This window comes from Stereum hirsutum, assembly GCF_000264905.1.
Source record: "Stereum hirsutum FP-91666 SS1 unplaced genomic scaffold STEHIscaffold_17, whole genome shotgun sequence".
NCBI lineage: Eukaryota > Fungi > Basidiomycota > Agaricomycetes > Russulales > Stereaceae > Stereum > Stereum hirsutum.
The window spans coordinates 475,562-491,752 of record NW_006763147.1 but is presented as its reverse complement, the minus strand read 5'-3'; the positions used below and the strand labels follow the sequence as shown (position 1 = coordinate 491,752).

At 50.6% G+C, this 16,191-nt stretch overlaps 8 protein-coding genes across 8 annotated transcripts in view; 2 read left to right on the top strand and 6 right to left on the bottom strand.

Moving 5' to 3' along the window:
- Positions 1-161: 161 nt before the first annotated feature.
- STEHIDRAFT_103894 (uncharacterized protein) lies at positions 162-1,765 on the bottom strand. Its single transcript, XM_007309241.1, has 5 exons — positions 1,572-1,765; positions 1,486-1,499; positions 1,220-1,404; positions 259-1,065; positions 162-204 (listed from the first exon to the last, which is right to left on the bottom strand). The coding sequence occupies exons 1-4, from the start codon at positions 1,676-1,678 to the stop codon at positions 325-327; spliced, it is 1,047 nt and encodes a 348-aa protein (XP_007309303.1). The 5' UTR covers positions 1,679-1,765; the 3' UTR covers positions 162-204; positions 259-324.
- A 964-nt stretch (positions 1,766-2,729) lies between these two features.
- On the bottom strand, positions 2,730-3,981 carry STEHIDRAFT_66666 (alpha/beta-hydrolase; the record flags this gene model as incomplete). Its single annotated transcript, XM_007309119.1, has 2 exons — positions 2,730-2,916; positions 2,999-3,981. 2 exons carry the CDS (start codon positions 3,979-3,981, stop codon positions 2,730-2,732), a joined length of 1,170 nt encoding a protein of 389 aa, XP_007309181.1.
- Positions 3,982-4,765: 784 nt separating this feature from the next.
- STEHIDRAFT_103887 (PIN domain-like protein) lies at positions 4,766-7,469 on the bottom strand (the record flags this gene model as incomplete). Its single annotated transcript, XM_007309240.1, has 12 exons — positions 4,766-4,956; positions 5,014-5,182; positions 5,249-5,313; positions 5,402-5,903; positions 6,042-6,172; positions 6,291-6,443; positions 6,620-6,670; positions 6,744-6,853; positions 6,931-6,994; positions 7,051-7,153; positions 7,219-7,349; positions 7,413-7,469. The coding sequence occupies 12 exons, from the start codon at positions 7,467-7,469 to the stop codon at positions 4,906-4,908; spliced, it is 1,587 nt and encodes a 528-aa protein (XP_007309302.1). The 3' UTR covers positions 4,766-4,905.
- A 338-nt stretch (positions 7,470-7,807) lies between these two features.
- On the top strand, positions 7,808-10,349 carry STEHIDRAFT_114908 (Arginase/deacetylase; the record flags this gene model as incomplete). The annotated part of the gene is made up of 7 exons (XM_007309239.1): positions 7,808-8,423; positions 8,499-8,690; positions 8,771-8,827; positions 8,913-9,070; positions 9,142-9,353; positions 9,421-9,709; positions 9,807-10,349. 7 exons carry the CDS (start codon positions 7,808-7,810, stop codon positions 10,347-10,349), a joined length of 2,067 nt encoding a protein of 688 aa, XP_007309301.1.
- Positions 10,350-10,883: 534 nt separating this feature from the next.
- On the bottom strand, positions 10,884-11,839 carry STEHIDRAFT_161655 (uncharacterized protein; the record flags this gene model as incomplete). Its single annotated transcript, XM_007309238.1, has 6 exons — positions 10,884-11,060; positions 11,144-11,191; positions 11,268-11,346; positions 11,490-11,631; positions 11,694-11,766; positions 11,825-11,839. 6 exons carry the CDS (start codon positions 11,837-11,839, stop codon positions 10,884-10,886), a joined length of 534 nt encoding a protein of 177 aa, XP_007309300.1.
- A 745-nt stretch (positions 11,840-12,584) lies between these two features.
- On the bottom strand, positions 12,585-13,285 carry STEHIDRAFT_161654 (uncharacterized protein; the record flags this gene model as incomplete). The annotated part of the gene is made up of 2 exons (XM_007309237.1): positions 12,585-13,087; positions 13,150-13,285. The coding sequence occupies 2 exons, from the start codon at positions 13,283-13,285 to the stop codon at positions 12,585-12,587; spliced, it is 639 nt and encodes a 212-aa protein (XP_007309299.1).
- A 513-nt stretch (positions 13,286-13,798) lies between these two features.
- On the top strand, positions 13,799-15,237 carry STEHIDRAFT_134472 (uncharacterized protein; the record flags this gene model as incomplete). Its single annotated transcript, XM_007309236.1, has 4 exons — positions 13,799-13,892; positions 13,959-14,242; positions 14,307-14,720; positions 14,815-15,237. The coding sequence occupies 4 exons, from the start codon at positions 13,799-13,801 to the stop codon at positions 15,235-15,237; spliced, it is 1,215 nt and encodes a 404-aa protein (XP_007309298.1).
- Positions 15,238-15,621: 384 nt separating this feature from the next.
- Positions 15,622-16,191, bottom strand: part of STEHIDRAFT_142122 (uncharacterized protein) — a gene marked incomplete at its 3' end in the record, with an annotated part of 1,610 nt that continues 1,040 nt past the window's right edge. Inside the window, exon 3 of the mRNA XM_007309235.1 lies at positions 15,622-16,089. Within this exon, the coding sequence (XP_007309297.1) occupies positions 15,622-16,089 (468 nt within the window). The remainder of the gene's footprint in view (positions 16,090-16,191) is intronic.

Genomic DNA, 16,191 nt, shown 5'->3' with positions numbered 1-16,191 from the left:
CGAAAAGGAGCTTCTCAACCGCCATGAGTGTATGTATAGATAAAGTTCAAGAGAAGAATATGTTCGGTACCCCGGCAAGATCAACCTAACCGTCCAAGAGAGTTGGCATCTTGCATCACCAGACGCAAAGGCGCAACACGCTAGGTGTTCAGTGTGAGAGACGAACGGCGTTTGCACATATTTAGAGATGTATCTATTACAGTTCTAGAAAAACAACCAATGAGCCTGCGAGGAAAGATAGCATATTCTATGTCTCACCTAGAAAAGCGTATCAAGGATCACAAGATGATCCCAAACAAACTTAACGTCCTTCTCGACCTTGCTTCATAGTTTACTCGCTCCTTTGTTCCCCTTCCTCGTGTTTACCTCCATAGGGAGCACCAAGGCCATCTGGTGGGCAATCGCCAAACATCTCTGCTCCTGCCTCCATCCTTCCTTGACTGCTCCTTTGTGGATGGTGCCATCTGGTCCCACCGCGGCCCCAATGTCTCCTGGCGCCGTCCATACCTCGACATAGACATCATGCCGTCCCTGGGGATCCTGAACGAATCTTCCGCTCGACCATACACCAACACTCCTATCCGAACTTGGGCTGAGAGCGGATGTGTCCGTGATGCGAGGTACAGGGGCGTAGAATTGGATGGATAGCGTGACGGTTGGGAACCAACTCGTAGGAAGGTCAGGAAAAGCTTTGCCAACCAGGTTTGATCCAAAGAGGTCGGCGAAAAAGGCTATAGCGCTAGGTGAAAGATGGTCGTGTGGGTCATTGAAAGTGTACCATCTGCCGGTCTCAACAGGTCCAGCAGTTTGACGAAGGACGTCAGGAAGAGATGCGCCGGAGAGTTGATTTCTGAAGTTCAGCCTACTTCTCAAAGGGGTTGTGCCTAGTGTTGACGGGTGCGTCTCGAAGGGTGTAACACGGGCGAGAGGGTGTGGTGGTACAAGTGTGAGCGATTTCACTGTATTTGAGGTGCCTAAAGCGTGAGAGTCTGTGGCGGTGGCGTCATTCGTAGTCGAAGAAGAAAGAGATCCGAAGATGGCGTGCATCGTGACGCGAACTTGCTCCTATTGTGATCCAATCAATTCATTGCAGCGATGAGCGGTTGGTAGTATGCACAGAAAAGCACATGAAGGAATTTGAACAGATAGCGCAGACATGATGCTGGTCAGAATCGTAGTACGAGGCTCTGATGATATCGTTTGGATGAGGAAGACATACATCTTGCACGAGGTCCGCATGAACATTCGACATTCCTCTCCCTGATCGAATAGTGTGGATGCGCACTTCGAATGGTCCAACCGATGTTGCACGTAGAAAGTGTGCCGTGAGATGAAACGGATCAGGATGCCGGGTAGACTTCTGGTGATGTAGACATGCCTCCACTATCAGGGCAAGAACATATCCTTGTTTCAAAGCGATCAAAGCTGGTATCAGTCTCGAAATATATATAGTCAATGTTAGGTATCGACGCCTGGGAAACTCACCGCCGTGTGGGACTCTGCAGGTTCAAAAAGCCATAACATAACAATATCAGACGTGTGCGCCTTGAATGCAAAATTGTATGACATACGCAGAGACTGTCCACAAAGGATCTGCGTTTCCGACGTATACCTCTTCTCCCTCGATGGTTCTCCTACCAGAGTGTTCGACAGCAATGGCCTTCCGAAAGGACGACATCCAGAAAGAAGCAGAAAGTTTCACTATGAGTTCGAAAAAGCAGTCAAAAGCCTATCGAGGACGACAGAAGAGAAGAGTGGTGAAGCCTTTAGGAGTAAAGGGGCCGGGGGTAAGAGCATCATAACCGGTAGTTGATATGCGAAAACAGGTGAGTCGAACAAAGCACCTGCATCAAACCTGCATCAGCTTTGCGGAGTCAGGCGGGGTCGTGTCAAGGCCGACTATAATCTTATCTGATACAGTGTAGGCCCACTCCTTGATCCAACCCCGGTCCTTGATCCACTGCAAATCTGCCGCCTACAGCTCCTCCAGCCTCAATGTCACTCTTAAAAACTGTGAATATAGTGCATTTAAGGTTATATCGAGGTTATTAATGAGCATGTATTATTTTTATGAGGGGGAATCGTGCAGTGCGGGGTTGGATCAAGGACCCATATTTTGTGGCGCTCGGGTGCCACACCACATCTTGGTCTCCCGATAATGCACACTCACTTTAGGCACTGCGTGTATTTTATTCTGAGTACCTTTATGAATGTTCTCAACCCCTAAGCTAACAGATTTGATGAATATGGGAAGGGGAGCCAGAAAATGAATTTCTTCAAAGTGGCGGATCAAGGAGTGGGCCTACACTGTAAAGACAACTCTGACGAGCCTCGTGATCGTTTCTTTGGCTTGGTCTCGACTCTCCTGGCACAACCACAAAAGTTTCTTCCCTCCTTCTTCCCTCCGAACGCAGACGGTGGAGAAGACTACAAGATGCGACTGCACCATTAGATTGTTTGCCTTAGCCAGTTCTAGAAAACAAACGCATACGAAAGTAAATCGTCCATACAAAGCGATATCGATGGAAGGCCTATTTAATACAGTGTAACTGTCGATAGTAGTAGATACAAAGGTAGCTCGTTTGCGTGAGGTGAAGGAAAGGTGGTACTCGTATGTAAGCTCTATTGCGGTGTTCGTGGCTTTCGTTGAATCCAACGGTGAGAGAACCCAATAATATGAAAATGCAATGAGGGAACCGGAGATGGATGCAGTAGAAGAAGATTTAGTCTCAAGCCTTGCGCTTCAAAAGGTCTACAATCCACTCGACGCCCTGCCTCGCCTCAGGAATGATACCAAATTTCGCAGCGAGGACCCAACAATGCATCATCTTGTCCCACTCGAGCCACTCGCCACGCACACCTGCCTTCTCAAGTTTTTCTCGTAGAAGGATCCCGTCTGGTCCCAGATTATCATACCTATACAATCAATAGAAAAGGATTAATATTGGACCGTGGTGCAGAGAGACTTGAGATGGTGTAGGCGAAGAAAAAGACGTACCCCGCGGTACATCCATGCACCTCAACCCCGAACTTGGCAAGCGGCTCTAAATCGGCCAACAGAGGAGACACCCTAGGATCGCTCAGGTCCCATTCACCGACATACGTCCTCGCAGTGTGCTCTAAAACCTTCGTCGAGAGCATCGGGTCCAGACGAGCCGTCGCCGACTCAGGGTGCGGATTAACGTGGCGCATGTCGACTGAGGGACATATGAGAAGGATATTCTTCGGCGCGAGGATGCGGTTGCCCGGAGGCGGAGGCGGGGGTGGATGCGTGGAATCTGACGAATCTGATCCGGGCTCGTGTACTGGAGAAGGGAGCGGGCTTGGTTGTACTGGATTGGAAAGAGCGTAGAGAGGTACGGAGATGGCAAAGTTTCCGCCGGCTGAGTCGCCTGCGAATGTGACGGTCTCACCTGCTTCGTCTGCTTCTCTCATCAGGGTGTGGTAGAGTTTGACGAGCATGGGAAAGGATATGGGTGCGGTCGAGTTGGGTGCGAGGGGGTAGCTGACGACGCTGACGGTCGTCCTCGGGATGTGGGTGGCCATGTGGAGAGCGAGCGACCAGTGTTCGGAGGAAGGGAGCATCTGGTATGCCCCTCCATTGAAATAATAAATTCTTCCCTTCCTGCACACCTCTTTCCCCTTGCTGGCTTCCTCCTTCGTGGCGTGTGTGGCGCGCGTGGTGAGATCGTATATCCAGATGTCGTCGACTTGGCGTTCTGTGACGGTACATTTCCGCCTGACCGAGCGTGGAGGTTTGAGACGCGTTGAGCCCGGAGGTTGAAGACTGGAGGGTCGCAAAAGAAAGCGACTAATTGGACGAAGAAGGAGCATGAGAAGATGCATGAGCAACCCGCGATCGTCTCTTTTCGTGACTATGATAGAAGAGCTAGTTTTGAGAGGAGGAGTCGCAGAAGCAGGTTGCTTGTACACATCTGCTCCAGAAGCGTTGGCCGAACTTGAGCTGTATTCGGTAGACATGTTTGAGATAGTTGCTCGCTGCCGAGTGTGGTGAGGATGAAGAAGGCGGGCGTAGGAGGAAATGCGGAGAGATATACAAACTTTGGACAAGACAAGATGACGACATAGCTTTTCGGAGCGGGCGAGACAGCATCGATCATTTCACTGGGTTGAAATGCCATCGCGAAAGCTCCCAGACCGAGACAGACTGTTTGACAGGTCCTGTCACTGAGGGGGCCACCCGGTCGTGCCACAGCGGCATGTATAATAGCGACCTCAGCTAGGTTCAAGACTTATTGAGGCCATATGTATAAAAAGCGAGTATACCGGGTTCATGGATAGTCAACAGAAAGCTTGAAGAGGGAGAGATTCAAGGAGGGGCAGGAGATTCTCGGCGTCTCGGAGGTCCAAAGACGGGCGCGGCCTCGCGTGGCTTACACGTGCTCCGGGCAATTATGGAGAATGCCGGTTTTTGGTCTTGTGGCGCAGCCGAGCGTGGCGGTCGTCATCCTCGACTATCTGTGTCTTTGTGTACTCCAGCAGCAGTAAATTTGCAGGTGCTCTGATAGAAATCCAACCATCAGTACGCGATTCACAAGATGTACCATGAAACATTCCGTTTTCCGAACTTCGCCTCGCGGGTTGATGTGAATTGCATGTACGAAAGACAAGAACATGCAACCTTGAAACGTCGGCCGGGGAGTGGCAGGCAGACACCTTGCGCTTTGCGGGGTCTTCGAATCTGTATTCGCTCTGTCCCATGGTTGAGGGCCATCGGAGGAGCCCAAGTGAGGCAGGAGGGTCTGGAAATGATAAGAGTACAATGTAATACCAAACTTACGTACATCAGAGAATCAGGAGAAACAAAAAAGCAAAGCAAAACAAGAAAACGAGGCCCTAGACAACGAATGAACCAACTAATGGATGGCTCGACACGAACATCCATTACTTCTTCGTCTTTGCCTTCTTACTCGTCCCACTCTCTTTAGCATCGTTCTACAATTCAGTCAGTAAGGGTGTAGTTAGGGACAGATGATTTGAAAGAGAGCTCACCTTCCTCTTGCCACCCTTCGCATCCTTGCCCTTTGCGGCACCTTTCCCCTTCGGTGCTGGAGATTCCTTTGCTTTAGGCTGCACCGTGAAAAACCCGTCTAAACGGCCCTGTTGTTTCGCATTGAGGAATTTTGAGAGTTTCTCAGCACCCTTGCGTACGCGGTCTTCGCTGTAGGAAGGACATACGTCTCAGCATCACTCTCTGAGACGAGCAGGAGAGACTGCATAGGCTTACTTGAATCCCTTCTCCACCACGAGAAATTGGACCAGCCCGTCCACGTCCGGAGCTTTCCAATCCAGCTATCATTGAAAAAAAAAATTGATGACCGACGTCAGCAAGCTCTACGGTTAATACTAGTTTGAACGAGGACCGAGATGAAAGACGTACCTCGACCTCATCCGCGGGTATCACATCTGGCTTCTGGAACACCTTCTTCGCCTCTTCCCAAGGCCAAAACTCAGGAATCTGCACACCTCCCTGTCTGCGTGCACTCGCTGCCTTCTTCGGTTTCTTCTCCTCTTGCTCCTCCTCAACCTCAGCCTCCGCCTCCTTACCATCTTTCTCAGCCCCCTCTTTCACATCTGCATCCGAGTCTTCGTCCTCGTCTACGACCGCCTTCTTCTTAGCTTTCGTCTTGGACTTTGACTTTGACTTCGCCGGCTTCGGCTGCTCGTCGTCGTCCGAATCAGCGTCGGCTTTGAAGTCAGCGTCGTCAGCTAGGTCAACGTCGGAGGTAGCAGGCGGAGGCGTAATGTCCTCGTCCTCGTCCTCCGATTCGATGTCGATTTTCGGTTTTGATGCGCTTTTCGATACCGACTTTTTCGTTTTTGATTTTGATGTTGAAGATTTAGGTTCCGACTTTGCGTCTTTGGCTTCCTTTTCTGCTTGTCTATTCCACGGAACGTAAATCGAAGTCAATTGGTCTGGCAAGCAATGGGTCGGAGATGGGCGTGGTAGATGATGCAAAGGTGTGACGGAGGAAGTGACAGAAGAAAAGGGTAGGAAACATTGTCAGGTTGGGACGTACTTCTCTTTCAAGTGCTCTAAGACCTCTTTCAACCCACCGTGTTCCCTGATGAGTTTGAGAGCCGTTTTCGGCCCTACACCTTTGATGGGCTCGAGATAGTCACAGCCGAGGAGAATACAGAGATCGATGAACTGTCGCCACAATAGCACAGAGATTAAGAGATTAATTATAGTCAGCTCAAATCCAGACAACATGGGAGAGGAAGGGGGTGGACAACTATAAGCTCAAAGGAAAAAGAAATGATCGCACCTGCGGCATCTTCATCCCCAATCCCTCTAATGCCTTCGAGAGCGTGACTTCGGTGATAGGCGCCTTTTTGGCTTCGGAGAAGGTTAGATGGCGGAAAAGGGTAGGTGCACTGAAGGTGAGAGTGTCCATGTCTTCAGAACCAGCTGCGTATACCTAGACAGCGAGACACGAAGGTGACGTCAATGACTGGAACCTATGAACTAAAGCGTAATATTCGGAGGTGCGTGCAACGATATGCGGTAGGTTTGGCTCAAAGCTGGCGAGCCGTGCTTGCTGGACTGTGCGAAGTGTACGAGAAAAGGGAGATGAATGAGACAGACGAAACGCACCTTCCCTCCTCGTGCAAGCTCTGCACACTGCGCCTCCGCTTCTGATGGAGCCTGCGGTAACAGAAAACGGGCAGCACCTATTGTTAGCTCTATATATAACTATGGTCGAAGTAGGCGGACGCACAACGACAACAGGAATCCCCATCAATCTCAACAACCTCTGACACTCTGCGTTATGCTCACGAGTGACACGAACTGTCCGACGAGAGAAGCGGTCGACGTCCTCCGCCGTACCTATACGAACGCCACAATACAGACAACGCATCAGTACAAGACACATGTATTAGTAAAAGACTAAATAAGTGACGCACCTGTCTCTTTAGCCTCCTCTCCCTCCTCCTTGGCCTCTTCACGCTTCTCGAAACGCTTCGCGAGCTATAGTCCAGATTGGTTGGTATAAACTTCATCTGAGAAAGTTGGAATGTACGCACCACACCGGCCTTCAGATCTGGAGGCTTCCCATCAAACACATATGCAGGTTTGATACCGTTCTCGACGATTCGTATCGTTCGATAGAAGAATCCCATGAGATGACTGTGTATCGGAACGTTCTGGTGCATCGGTCATCGATGCAAAGAGCTGAGAAAGTAGCTACGCACCTAGTCGTCTCTCCGGCATCGTTCGTCAGCATCTCGCCGTCCTTCTGTCGGACAGCAATAAGAAACTGATATATTGACATGGACGCGTCGATGGCCACTTTTCGACCGAAGAGTGTCTTTATGTCATGTTCCTATTATTTTCACCCTTAGTCCAGGTATCTTCAGGTCAGTCAAAAGCAAAGAATGAGACATACTTTGATGGAGTTTGGTGCGTTCTCTAGAAGAAGAGCGGTAAGGCCTTTGATACCCATCGTTGACTGTGGGGGAACGAAAGTGAGTGTTTGTGACGCGGCGCGCTCAAGCATGACGCGACTCGTCACCAAACATCACGTGTGACTCTGTGTGACTGACACCACCAGTAACGCGTTTTGGCGTGACAAGGGTTTGAGGCCCCTGATTGTCTTTGTCCGAACCAAGTTGCTCCTGACCATCATACACCACTGCCTCTTCATCAAGATATATAATAGGTGCCCTTATAATCTTGCCTACAAATATAAACTTAAGGTAGGCTATCCATCCTGGCCCTTTTTCTCACCCTTGAACTCTGCATGACAAATTCGTTCCTAGTGTAGATCCCGCTCACCACAACATGGAGACACCGTCCACTTCCGGGCCTATCTCCCAACCGCGAATCGGAGGGCCAGCCACTGCAGTCTTCCTCCAAGATGCATGCTTGCAGCACCGTTATATTCGCTCTAGGGATACTTCTAATATTGTCGAGCTCCCAGAACGGCTTCGAGCCGTCAAGTTGGGTATCGCAGCTGCTGTCGCGCGGCTTGAGGATGAGCACAACATGGTTTCGAGCTCACCATCGTCGGTGGAGAAGCCAAACGTGTTGACTACCAGCGGTTCCACTGCGTCCACAGTTTCTGCTGTCAGTACGAACTTGTCCACGGACTCTGCTGACGATCTCGCCGCGGCCCTGGGAGATCTCAACATTGCTTCATCCTCGATCTCAAGCCCATCCACAGTCTCTGAGGAACTTCTCCTTTCCTCGAACTCTGACACACCTCCACCACTCCGCATTTTTCGATCCTCGGCCAAGGTTGATATCCTCAATAACGCAGCTGTCAAGTACGTTCATGGTGATATAGAAGGTGACGTCTATCTCGAGAAACTTCGAGATCTGGCCAGAGACAGTGCAGAAAAGATCAAGCAAGGACAGAGTGAGATTCCGGACGAGTGGTCTCAAGGCGATTTGTACCGTATGATCTCACTATTCACATAACCTCTGAGAATGCGGCAGCACTAATTCATGACGTACCTTGTGTTTGAAACAGTGTGCCCGCAATCTCTGGACGCAATGCAAGGTGCCCTTGGGACAGTTTGCGAAGCTGTCGATACTGTAATACGTGACGACAATCCTACGAAGAGAGCCTTTGTTACGATTCGACCTCCTGGGCATCATTGCGGGGAAGACACGCCTTCCGGGTTTTGTTTCGTGAACAATGTAGCTGTCGGGGCTGCTCATGGTAATTCAATACTTTCATTTCCCGTCTGGGATAGAGATCGATGGACGCTTATTCGGTGCTGCTCGATTATCACCTTGTAGCCCACCTCAAACATAACATCAAGCGCATCCTCATTTTCGATATCGACCTGCACCATGGTATGCACCTCCTTCATACCGTCCTTTGACGGAACATGACAGTCATCGTATCATCTCACCTTTGATCTACTACATCCTTTGACAGGGAACGGCACCCAATCGATTGCCTGGCAGATCAACGAAGAAACCTATCGCTCTAAGATCGAAACCGAAGCAGCAGGACTGGGCGCTCCGCCACCACCACCTCCCGGCGCCCAGATCTTCTATGGATCCGTCCACGACATACTTTCCTATCCCTGCGAGGTAATATCTTCATATTTTCTCAGACGTCTTGATCGTGGTAATATGATCTGACCGGAGTGCTTTGACTCCAGGACGGCAAACCACATCTCGTGCAAGCAGCCTCCGTTTCCATTCACGGTCCTCACGGACAATACATTGAAAATGTCCACCTCGAGCCTTACGAGTCTGAGACGCAGTTCTTTGACGTGTTGTATAAAGGCGCTTATAGCCGGCTATTGACAAAAGCCAGAGAGTTCGTCGAAACTACGGGGGAAGGGAGTGACGATGTTCTCGTGTTCATCAGGTACTGTCCCTCCTACTCCCTACTCCTCCCTTGCTTGACCCGCAGTTTGACTAAGACATTACTATAGTTGCGGCTTCGACGCCTCTGAACACGAATATCCCTCAATGTCCCGCCACGCTCGTAAAGTCCCCACTTCCTTCTTCCACCGATTCACCCTCGATGCCTGTGCATTCGCCTCTCAATACGCCAAAGGCAGACTCATCAGCGTGCTTGAGGGAGGGTACAGCGGCAGGGCGTTGTTGAGTGGCGGGATGGCCCATATCGTAGGGTTAGTTGATTCTGAGAAAGAGGGTGAGTCGGTGGAGGAGAAGACGAGATCGAGAGAGAGATGGTGGAGTAAGGATAATGTGTTAATGGTTGGTTTTTATTAGCATCCCTTCGCTTTCTTTCTACCCCTTTTTTTTTTTCTTCCGTGTCGAGCTCGGCACTGAACCATGCTCACCTTCTCACCAGCTCGACAAACTCACCAAGAAGCCCTCCCGACGTGCTCCTCGCTCTTCCACCGGCAAAGCAGCCTCTTCTTCTGCCCTGAACAATAGTCCTTGGTACAACCGTACAGCTGCCCTCCTCGAACTCTTCGATCCCGCGTCCAACTACCCGTCTAGTAGTGCGAACAAAGCACCGTTAGTCCCGCCAAGTACCAGGACACTAAGGACTAGGTCGCCAAATCCGATGGGTTCGAAGTTGAAGTCGCCGGGACAATCTCCAAAAGGGATCAAGAGCGCTGGTGGTCCGAGAGGTAAAAGAAAGGATGTCAAGGAGGTGCGGGTAGTGAGTATGAGTGAGAGTACGGGGTCGAGCTTCAGTACCAGTGAGGATTCCGAGGTTGATGTCGATGGGGGTGTGGTGCCGGAGGTGAAAATCGAGAGTGTCGTAGAGGTTAAAGGTGAGGGTGACAAGGAGCTGGCTACGTCAATCCCTACCAGTGTCAGCGCAGAGAAGAAATTGCCCAGGGTGGTATTGAAGTTGGGGACACGTCCTGATCCTGAACTCTGAATACGAAGTGTGCTAATTTTCAGGATCGCGCTCCCAGAGCTATGATAGTCTCCGTAACGAATGCGATTATTGCTGCGTTTGACGGCTCTGTATGTATGTGGTATTGGTTTGGTGAATTACGGCCTTCACGATTAATTTAGCTTCGTTCCAGTATACCGCGGCTCGTGTGTCTGTATATGCAGTATTTACGTTGATCTGTTCTACTATATGTATGAATCCATCCTCCCATGATGATCGGGCGTACAATTTTATTTTTCTACAATCCTAAATCGTCCCACTTCTAGTACCGTCTCATCCTCCCGCACAACCCACTTCGGTCAGTCTCGCAACATCCAAATGATCGGAAAAACTCCCTCGCTGGACGGTACATCTATCCTTCCCGTCTCCCTGAAACCTACACCGCGATAATATGCCGCCTGTTCCGTCCATCGACAAAGAAGTTCGCTAGTCAGTATTCAACGTTCATTCAGGATACGTAGCATATGGAATGGATGTGACCGAAGGAAAGGGAAAATGAGGCTGGTGCTGGAGGGATCAACGAAGAATATCAGGAGGATTTACATTCTCTTCATTTACAGTCGCCAACCCCAAGATCTCCCCCTTCGCTTTCGCCTTCGCTGCTACTTGCTCGATGATGGCGGTACAGAGGCCTCGGCGTTGATACGCAGGATCGGTGGCGAGGACGCGGGCCCAGTGACAATCTATTTGCGTCTGCGGATCACAGTGGAGTTGCGTTTCGTGATAGTGAGTCAAGGATGAAGTGAAATGGTGGGCGTGAATGGAAGAAGAGATACCTGGACAGGCATGGCCGTCATCATGGACTCTTTAGCCTTAGCGCCGTACTGGGTATACATAAACACAGTATGTTACTTCAACGTATCTAGGAAATAACGATGGAGGAGGCGAAAGGCTACGCACAACGTTCGCATACCATTCCCGCGTTTCTGGGGTCAGCTTCTCCCAGAACTCGTTCCATCCAAGCGCCTTGTCTTCGCTCCTACGTATGGCAAATCGCATCAACATCCCGCATACCTCTCAGACCCCTATTCCAAAGCCCGTCCGGAGTGAAGAGACTCCACAGAAAAGTGAACGTACGTGCCCATAGCTATCTTTCCAGGACCCCACCATATCGCCACGGACATTATCCTGTCCTCTCCAGCCTCGACCGAGCTATCGCTCGCAACATAGACTTCACCACTGTAGAGGCCTGCGCGGAGGAGACCGCGCCATTGGAGGGATGCAAGCTCGGTGTCGGTTCCACAAGTGATTCGAGTGAGGATTACTACGAGGTACATATGTCAATAAGAGAGTCATAGACTGAGAGGGTAGCAGAAGTGGACGAACTGTCGTGGAAAGAGCGAGTGCATACTTGGACTGCTTCCTCGAGCTGGGCATCTGCTCGACAGAAGCTCAGGCTCTAGAACTAGCAACAATGCTTGCATTTACTTGCCTGTAGGGTTGACAAGTTGACGCACAATAATGTGAGACATAACTAGGTCACTCGTAATTGGAAGCGTTCACGGTAGAGGCCCAGTTACGAAGACGCTCATAGGTAGGGGCCGATAAAGATCCAAGCTGTTCTCGGATGTGATCATGATGCGTGCGCCTGAGCCTGAGATATGCAAAGCACCATGTTTTTCCTGAAGGCCATCAGATGGAAGAGAATGTCCAGAAGCAGAACCTGAGCGGTACATTCGGGGCATGACGCTGAATCTTCTCGGGACTCGGACGGGGAGTATGGAGGACCGGCGTGTTCGCGTTCGCATCTCAAGCCCCAAGCGTCCAGATCTTCCGACCATCGTCTAGATGGAAATTTCTTCTTTCATCGATATCTAAGCATTGTGTTGTGGTAAACATTTGACAATTGGGGTTAGACGGGAGTGCAGTGAGAGCGAAAGTCAAAAGGAGCTTCAAGCGTGGCCCTGCGTGGCCCAGTTTCCCAGGCCCACTTGGTGCCACACGATCTTTTTGGCCTCATTTTTCCAGAATTTCCTTGACATTTCTCTCTTCACGACCACCATGAACACGTCTCCCGTTTGGGCATTACGCTCTGGATGAACATTACAGAGTATTTCCGACTCATCACTCGACTGCATCAATATCTTCGTACACGACACCATTTGTACACTGAAACTTGAGGCGGTCTCAGGCTCATGCGCCATTGATACCAACCGACTTGTGTGCTTGGATCTGCAAGTCTGGTCCTAAATACACGAGTAGTCATGAACAAAAGCTTCATAAAGGATAAGTCAATCGGAGCGACTTGCCTGTAATATTGTGCGTCTTCAGATACTTGTACCAATGGGCCCACTCTCCTGTCTCCCAATCATATATCGCCTCCCAGTCCCTGCACACGTGCCTCTCCCCCACCCTCTCCGTCTCGAAATCCCTCTGCATAAAATCCCCACTCTCCAACGTCAAATCTGGTGCGCACAGCGTCCATTGCCTCAGCATGTTGAAACAGTGCTGGACGTGCGGCCAGTCCGCATCCGTGCGGTCCGTGAGGATGTTGCGGAAGTAACGCAGACAGTGCATCTCGTGAAACATAGTGATGAAGAATGTCCGGTTCTGTGGACCGATGCGAACCGCGCCTTGCTCGTGCGGAGAGGTGTAGAACCACTCGTTGTTGGAGACAGTATCGCGGGTCAGGGAATAGTGGCGTGTTTCGGAGGTGAGGAGTTCGACGGGTTGTGTGAGTTCAAGGGGGAGGCTTTCGGGGAAGTCTTCGTATGCATAGGCTGTGTGTTCGTCTCCGTTGAACAAAATATCGAGATGGACGGACACAGACAATGGTACTGACTGTATTCTCTTGGTCGTACTGGGACTTTAGGCACGAACTCGTGGATGTTCTGAGCGAGAATAAACAGATAGTACGTCCATACGATGGACACAATACTCAGCAGAGGGAATAACACCGCAACAGAATTGCCTTTCATCGTGGCCATACTAGTCGACTGCCTGCAACAAGCCTCTATACAAGCAAGCGATCTGTGCATATCAAACGGGCCCACTGCAAGCAATGCACCTAAAGAACGAATACCACGCCTTGCAGCGCCTCCTTCTTGGCTTCTTCCCAGCAATATGTTCAAGGCGCTAGCGGAAAAAACTCCGAAAGTATGGATGATTCGATCTACATACTTCAGGGTCGCTTGGACCACGACTTAGCCCCGCCCGAGGCAGACCTCGCACTGTGCACTCACCGAACCCTCGCTTCATTTTCCCACAGCGCGAGTTGTGTCCATGCAGCTGCCTTTTGATAACTGTCCCTTGACCTTTTTGAATGATCCTCGGATCACTATTACGGCAAAGCTGCCCGGACTGCGTGGTACTTCGAAGCCTGCTTATGGACCAGCGATTATCTCGCTTCAAGGATGATAAACCTTGCGCTCAGGTGGATCGTCGCTGCTGGCTGCTCTGGACGTCCTGTACCATAGTTCTCGCCGCTTGCCATGTCTGACTCTTCTGGTACTGGTATTGGACCGATCGAGCTGCCTTTCGAACGCTCGATCTGGTTTGGGAACAGCCTCAGCCTCATTCTCTATGGTCAGTTTCTCCCTCTATTTACCGACAGTTGAAAGACGTCTTCAATAACCTATCGTCTCATCTAAGGCGTCGAATGTACCCTCTATTTCTACTCTTGCTATCTCATCTGGAAGTTACCACCTACACAACGACGACGCCGAAAGTTCTACATCATCTATGGCGGTGTTCTTCTCATCCTCCTCTCATTCGCTATGGGCTGCGATGTTCTCATCGGACAGATGATGTGGATCGAACACAGAGACTATCCAGGAGGCCCTTTCACCTATTTCGTCGACCATACCACCATCTGGTTCAACACACTCGGTAGCGCAGCAGATTCCGCAGGCAACTGTTTGGCCGATGCATTGTTGGTGCGTAGAAGCTTGATGCTGGCCTGCGATTTGATCTGACTTTGGCCCGTATTGCCACGAATAGCTTTACAGAGCCTACATGATCTGGGAATGTCGCCTCTGGATAATCGCCGTCCCCTTCCTGCTCTGGCTCGCAGCCACAGTCTTCAATATCCTCACCGTCGTCGAATCCGCACTCCCAGGGAACTTCCTCCTCGACTCCTTCGTCGCAGGTTTCGGTGTCCCATGGATCGCGCTCACCGTTTCCCTCAACGTCATCCTCACGTCTCTCATATGTTTCCGTTTGTACACGATGAGGAAGCAGGTGCTCGTGGCGCCAGGTTTGGCGGCGGATATGGGAAAGACGTATACGGGTTTGATGGCGATTTTGGTGGAGAGCGCATTGCCGTTCACTGTGCTTGGGATCGGGTTCTTGGTCACGTATGCATTGGATGATCCGACGGATTTGGCATGGGGCTTTATTTGGGGGAATTTCACGGTGCGTTCATCTTCCGTTTTACATCCTCTATAGCTTCTTTGATGGAAGCGGGCGATTCTCTGACATGGACGAACTAACAATATGACGTCTTAAGGCTATCTCCCCGCAAATGATCATCCTCCGTATCGCAATGGGTCAAGGCTGGACAAGAGGCACCGCCGCCCAATTCACCACGACCATGTCCTTCGCGCATCCCGACGACGAGTCACACGTCCAGCCACCACGATCACGGCTTAGGAACCCCATGCGACGCAGTCAGCGCGAGACAGTGGAAACCGGTACGGGGATTTCCTGGGCAATAAGTGGTGGGCAGACGCAGACCACGGATCCGACAAGTACGTGGTCGGGGGATGTGGGAAGCGATGGGAGGGGGACGACAGCGGTGGATAGCGGGACTGTGGCGAAGTCAAAGAGATCGGAGAGGAGTCTGGGGACTGAAGGGGATGAGAAGGACATGGAGGAGAAGTCGGATTATTCTGCGTCGCGCTCGGGGGGTGGGTCGGCGAATATGGCGTAGAGATAAGACGAATCTGGGTGAGACTTGGTGAACGGGTGAGATCTGCGTTTTCGGATGCTCGCCGTTGTCAGGATGGTTGTATGATTTTTTATTTTGGGGAGTTTAGTTATATTTCAATGTCGGTCTCGTCAAACTCATCACTCCTTCCCTTTGTGTTAGTTTTATACGTATCTGCATTCGTTTCTCGATGAACACAAACATCATTATACATTGCTTGACACTTTTCGGATTCGAAACTATACCCACAGTCCTTACAGATCCCAATTCAGAGTGAATCCAAAGAAAGACATTCGCCATACAGAGGCACCATACAGAGGCACCATACTATAATGGGGTGCCACTTCGGCGTGCAGACTACCGGAGACCAGTTGTGCGAAGCATGGTTCACAACGTCTGGTATTGCTTCATGTACAATCCTGGAAGCCAGATCATGACATTAGTGAGCGTAAAGGTCACTAGGAGTAGAATCAAAAATATCTCACCGACAGCCTCCGGTGCATCGTTTACCACCTCCACCGTACAATCTTTGTCCTCATCCGGGCATGTCACCTCAACCGTAACGTACGTCCCTCTCTTACATATAAATGCCGAACTTAACTCTGCCGTAGTACCCGGCGTGGCAACGAGTGTTCCGAGATGTGTTGAGCGAGCAGGTTTTGTTTTCCAGGAGAGTGTGCTGAGGTCGAGCTTGGAGGTGGTATCGAGACTGTAAATCTCGAGGTGCACGTTGGGTGAGGAGGATGAGCCGGACGTAGCGGAGGACGGAGAGAAGGACTTGATGGACGAAGACGTGAGAGCTGGTATCGCGACCGTTATAGAGCAGTTCTCCATGCCGTAGTCGATGACCCGAAACTGAAAAATCGTCGATACCTGATCAGAAAGAATAAGCAGGCCCATTAGGCGATATCGTCCAATTTTGTTGCCATATCAAAAAAAAAAAAAAAAAAAAAACGA

Coding starts and splice junctions, on each gene's coding strand:
- STEHIDRAFT_103894 (XM_007309241.1), bottom strand. CDS start 1,678: ATGTCGTCCTTTCGGAAGGCCATTGCTGTCGAACACTCTGGTAGGAGA. Junction 1,066..1,219: donor ATGCGGACCTCGTGCAAGAT/GTATGTCTTCCT, acceptor GGATCACAATAG/GAGCAAGTTCGCGTCACGAT.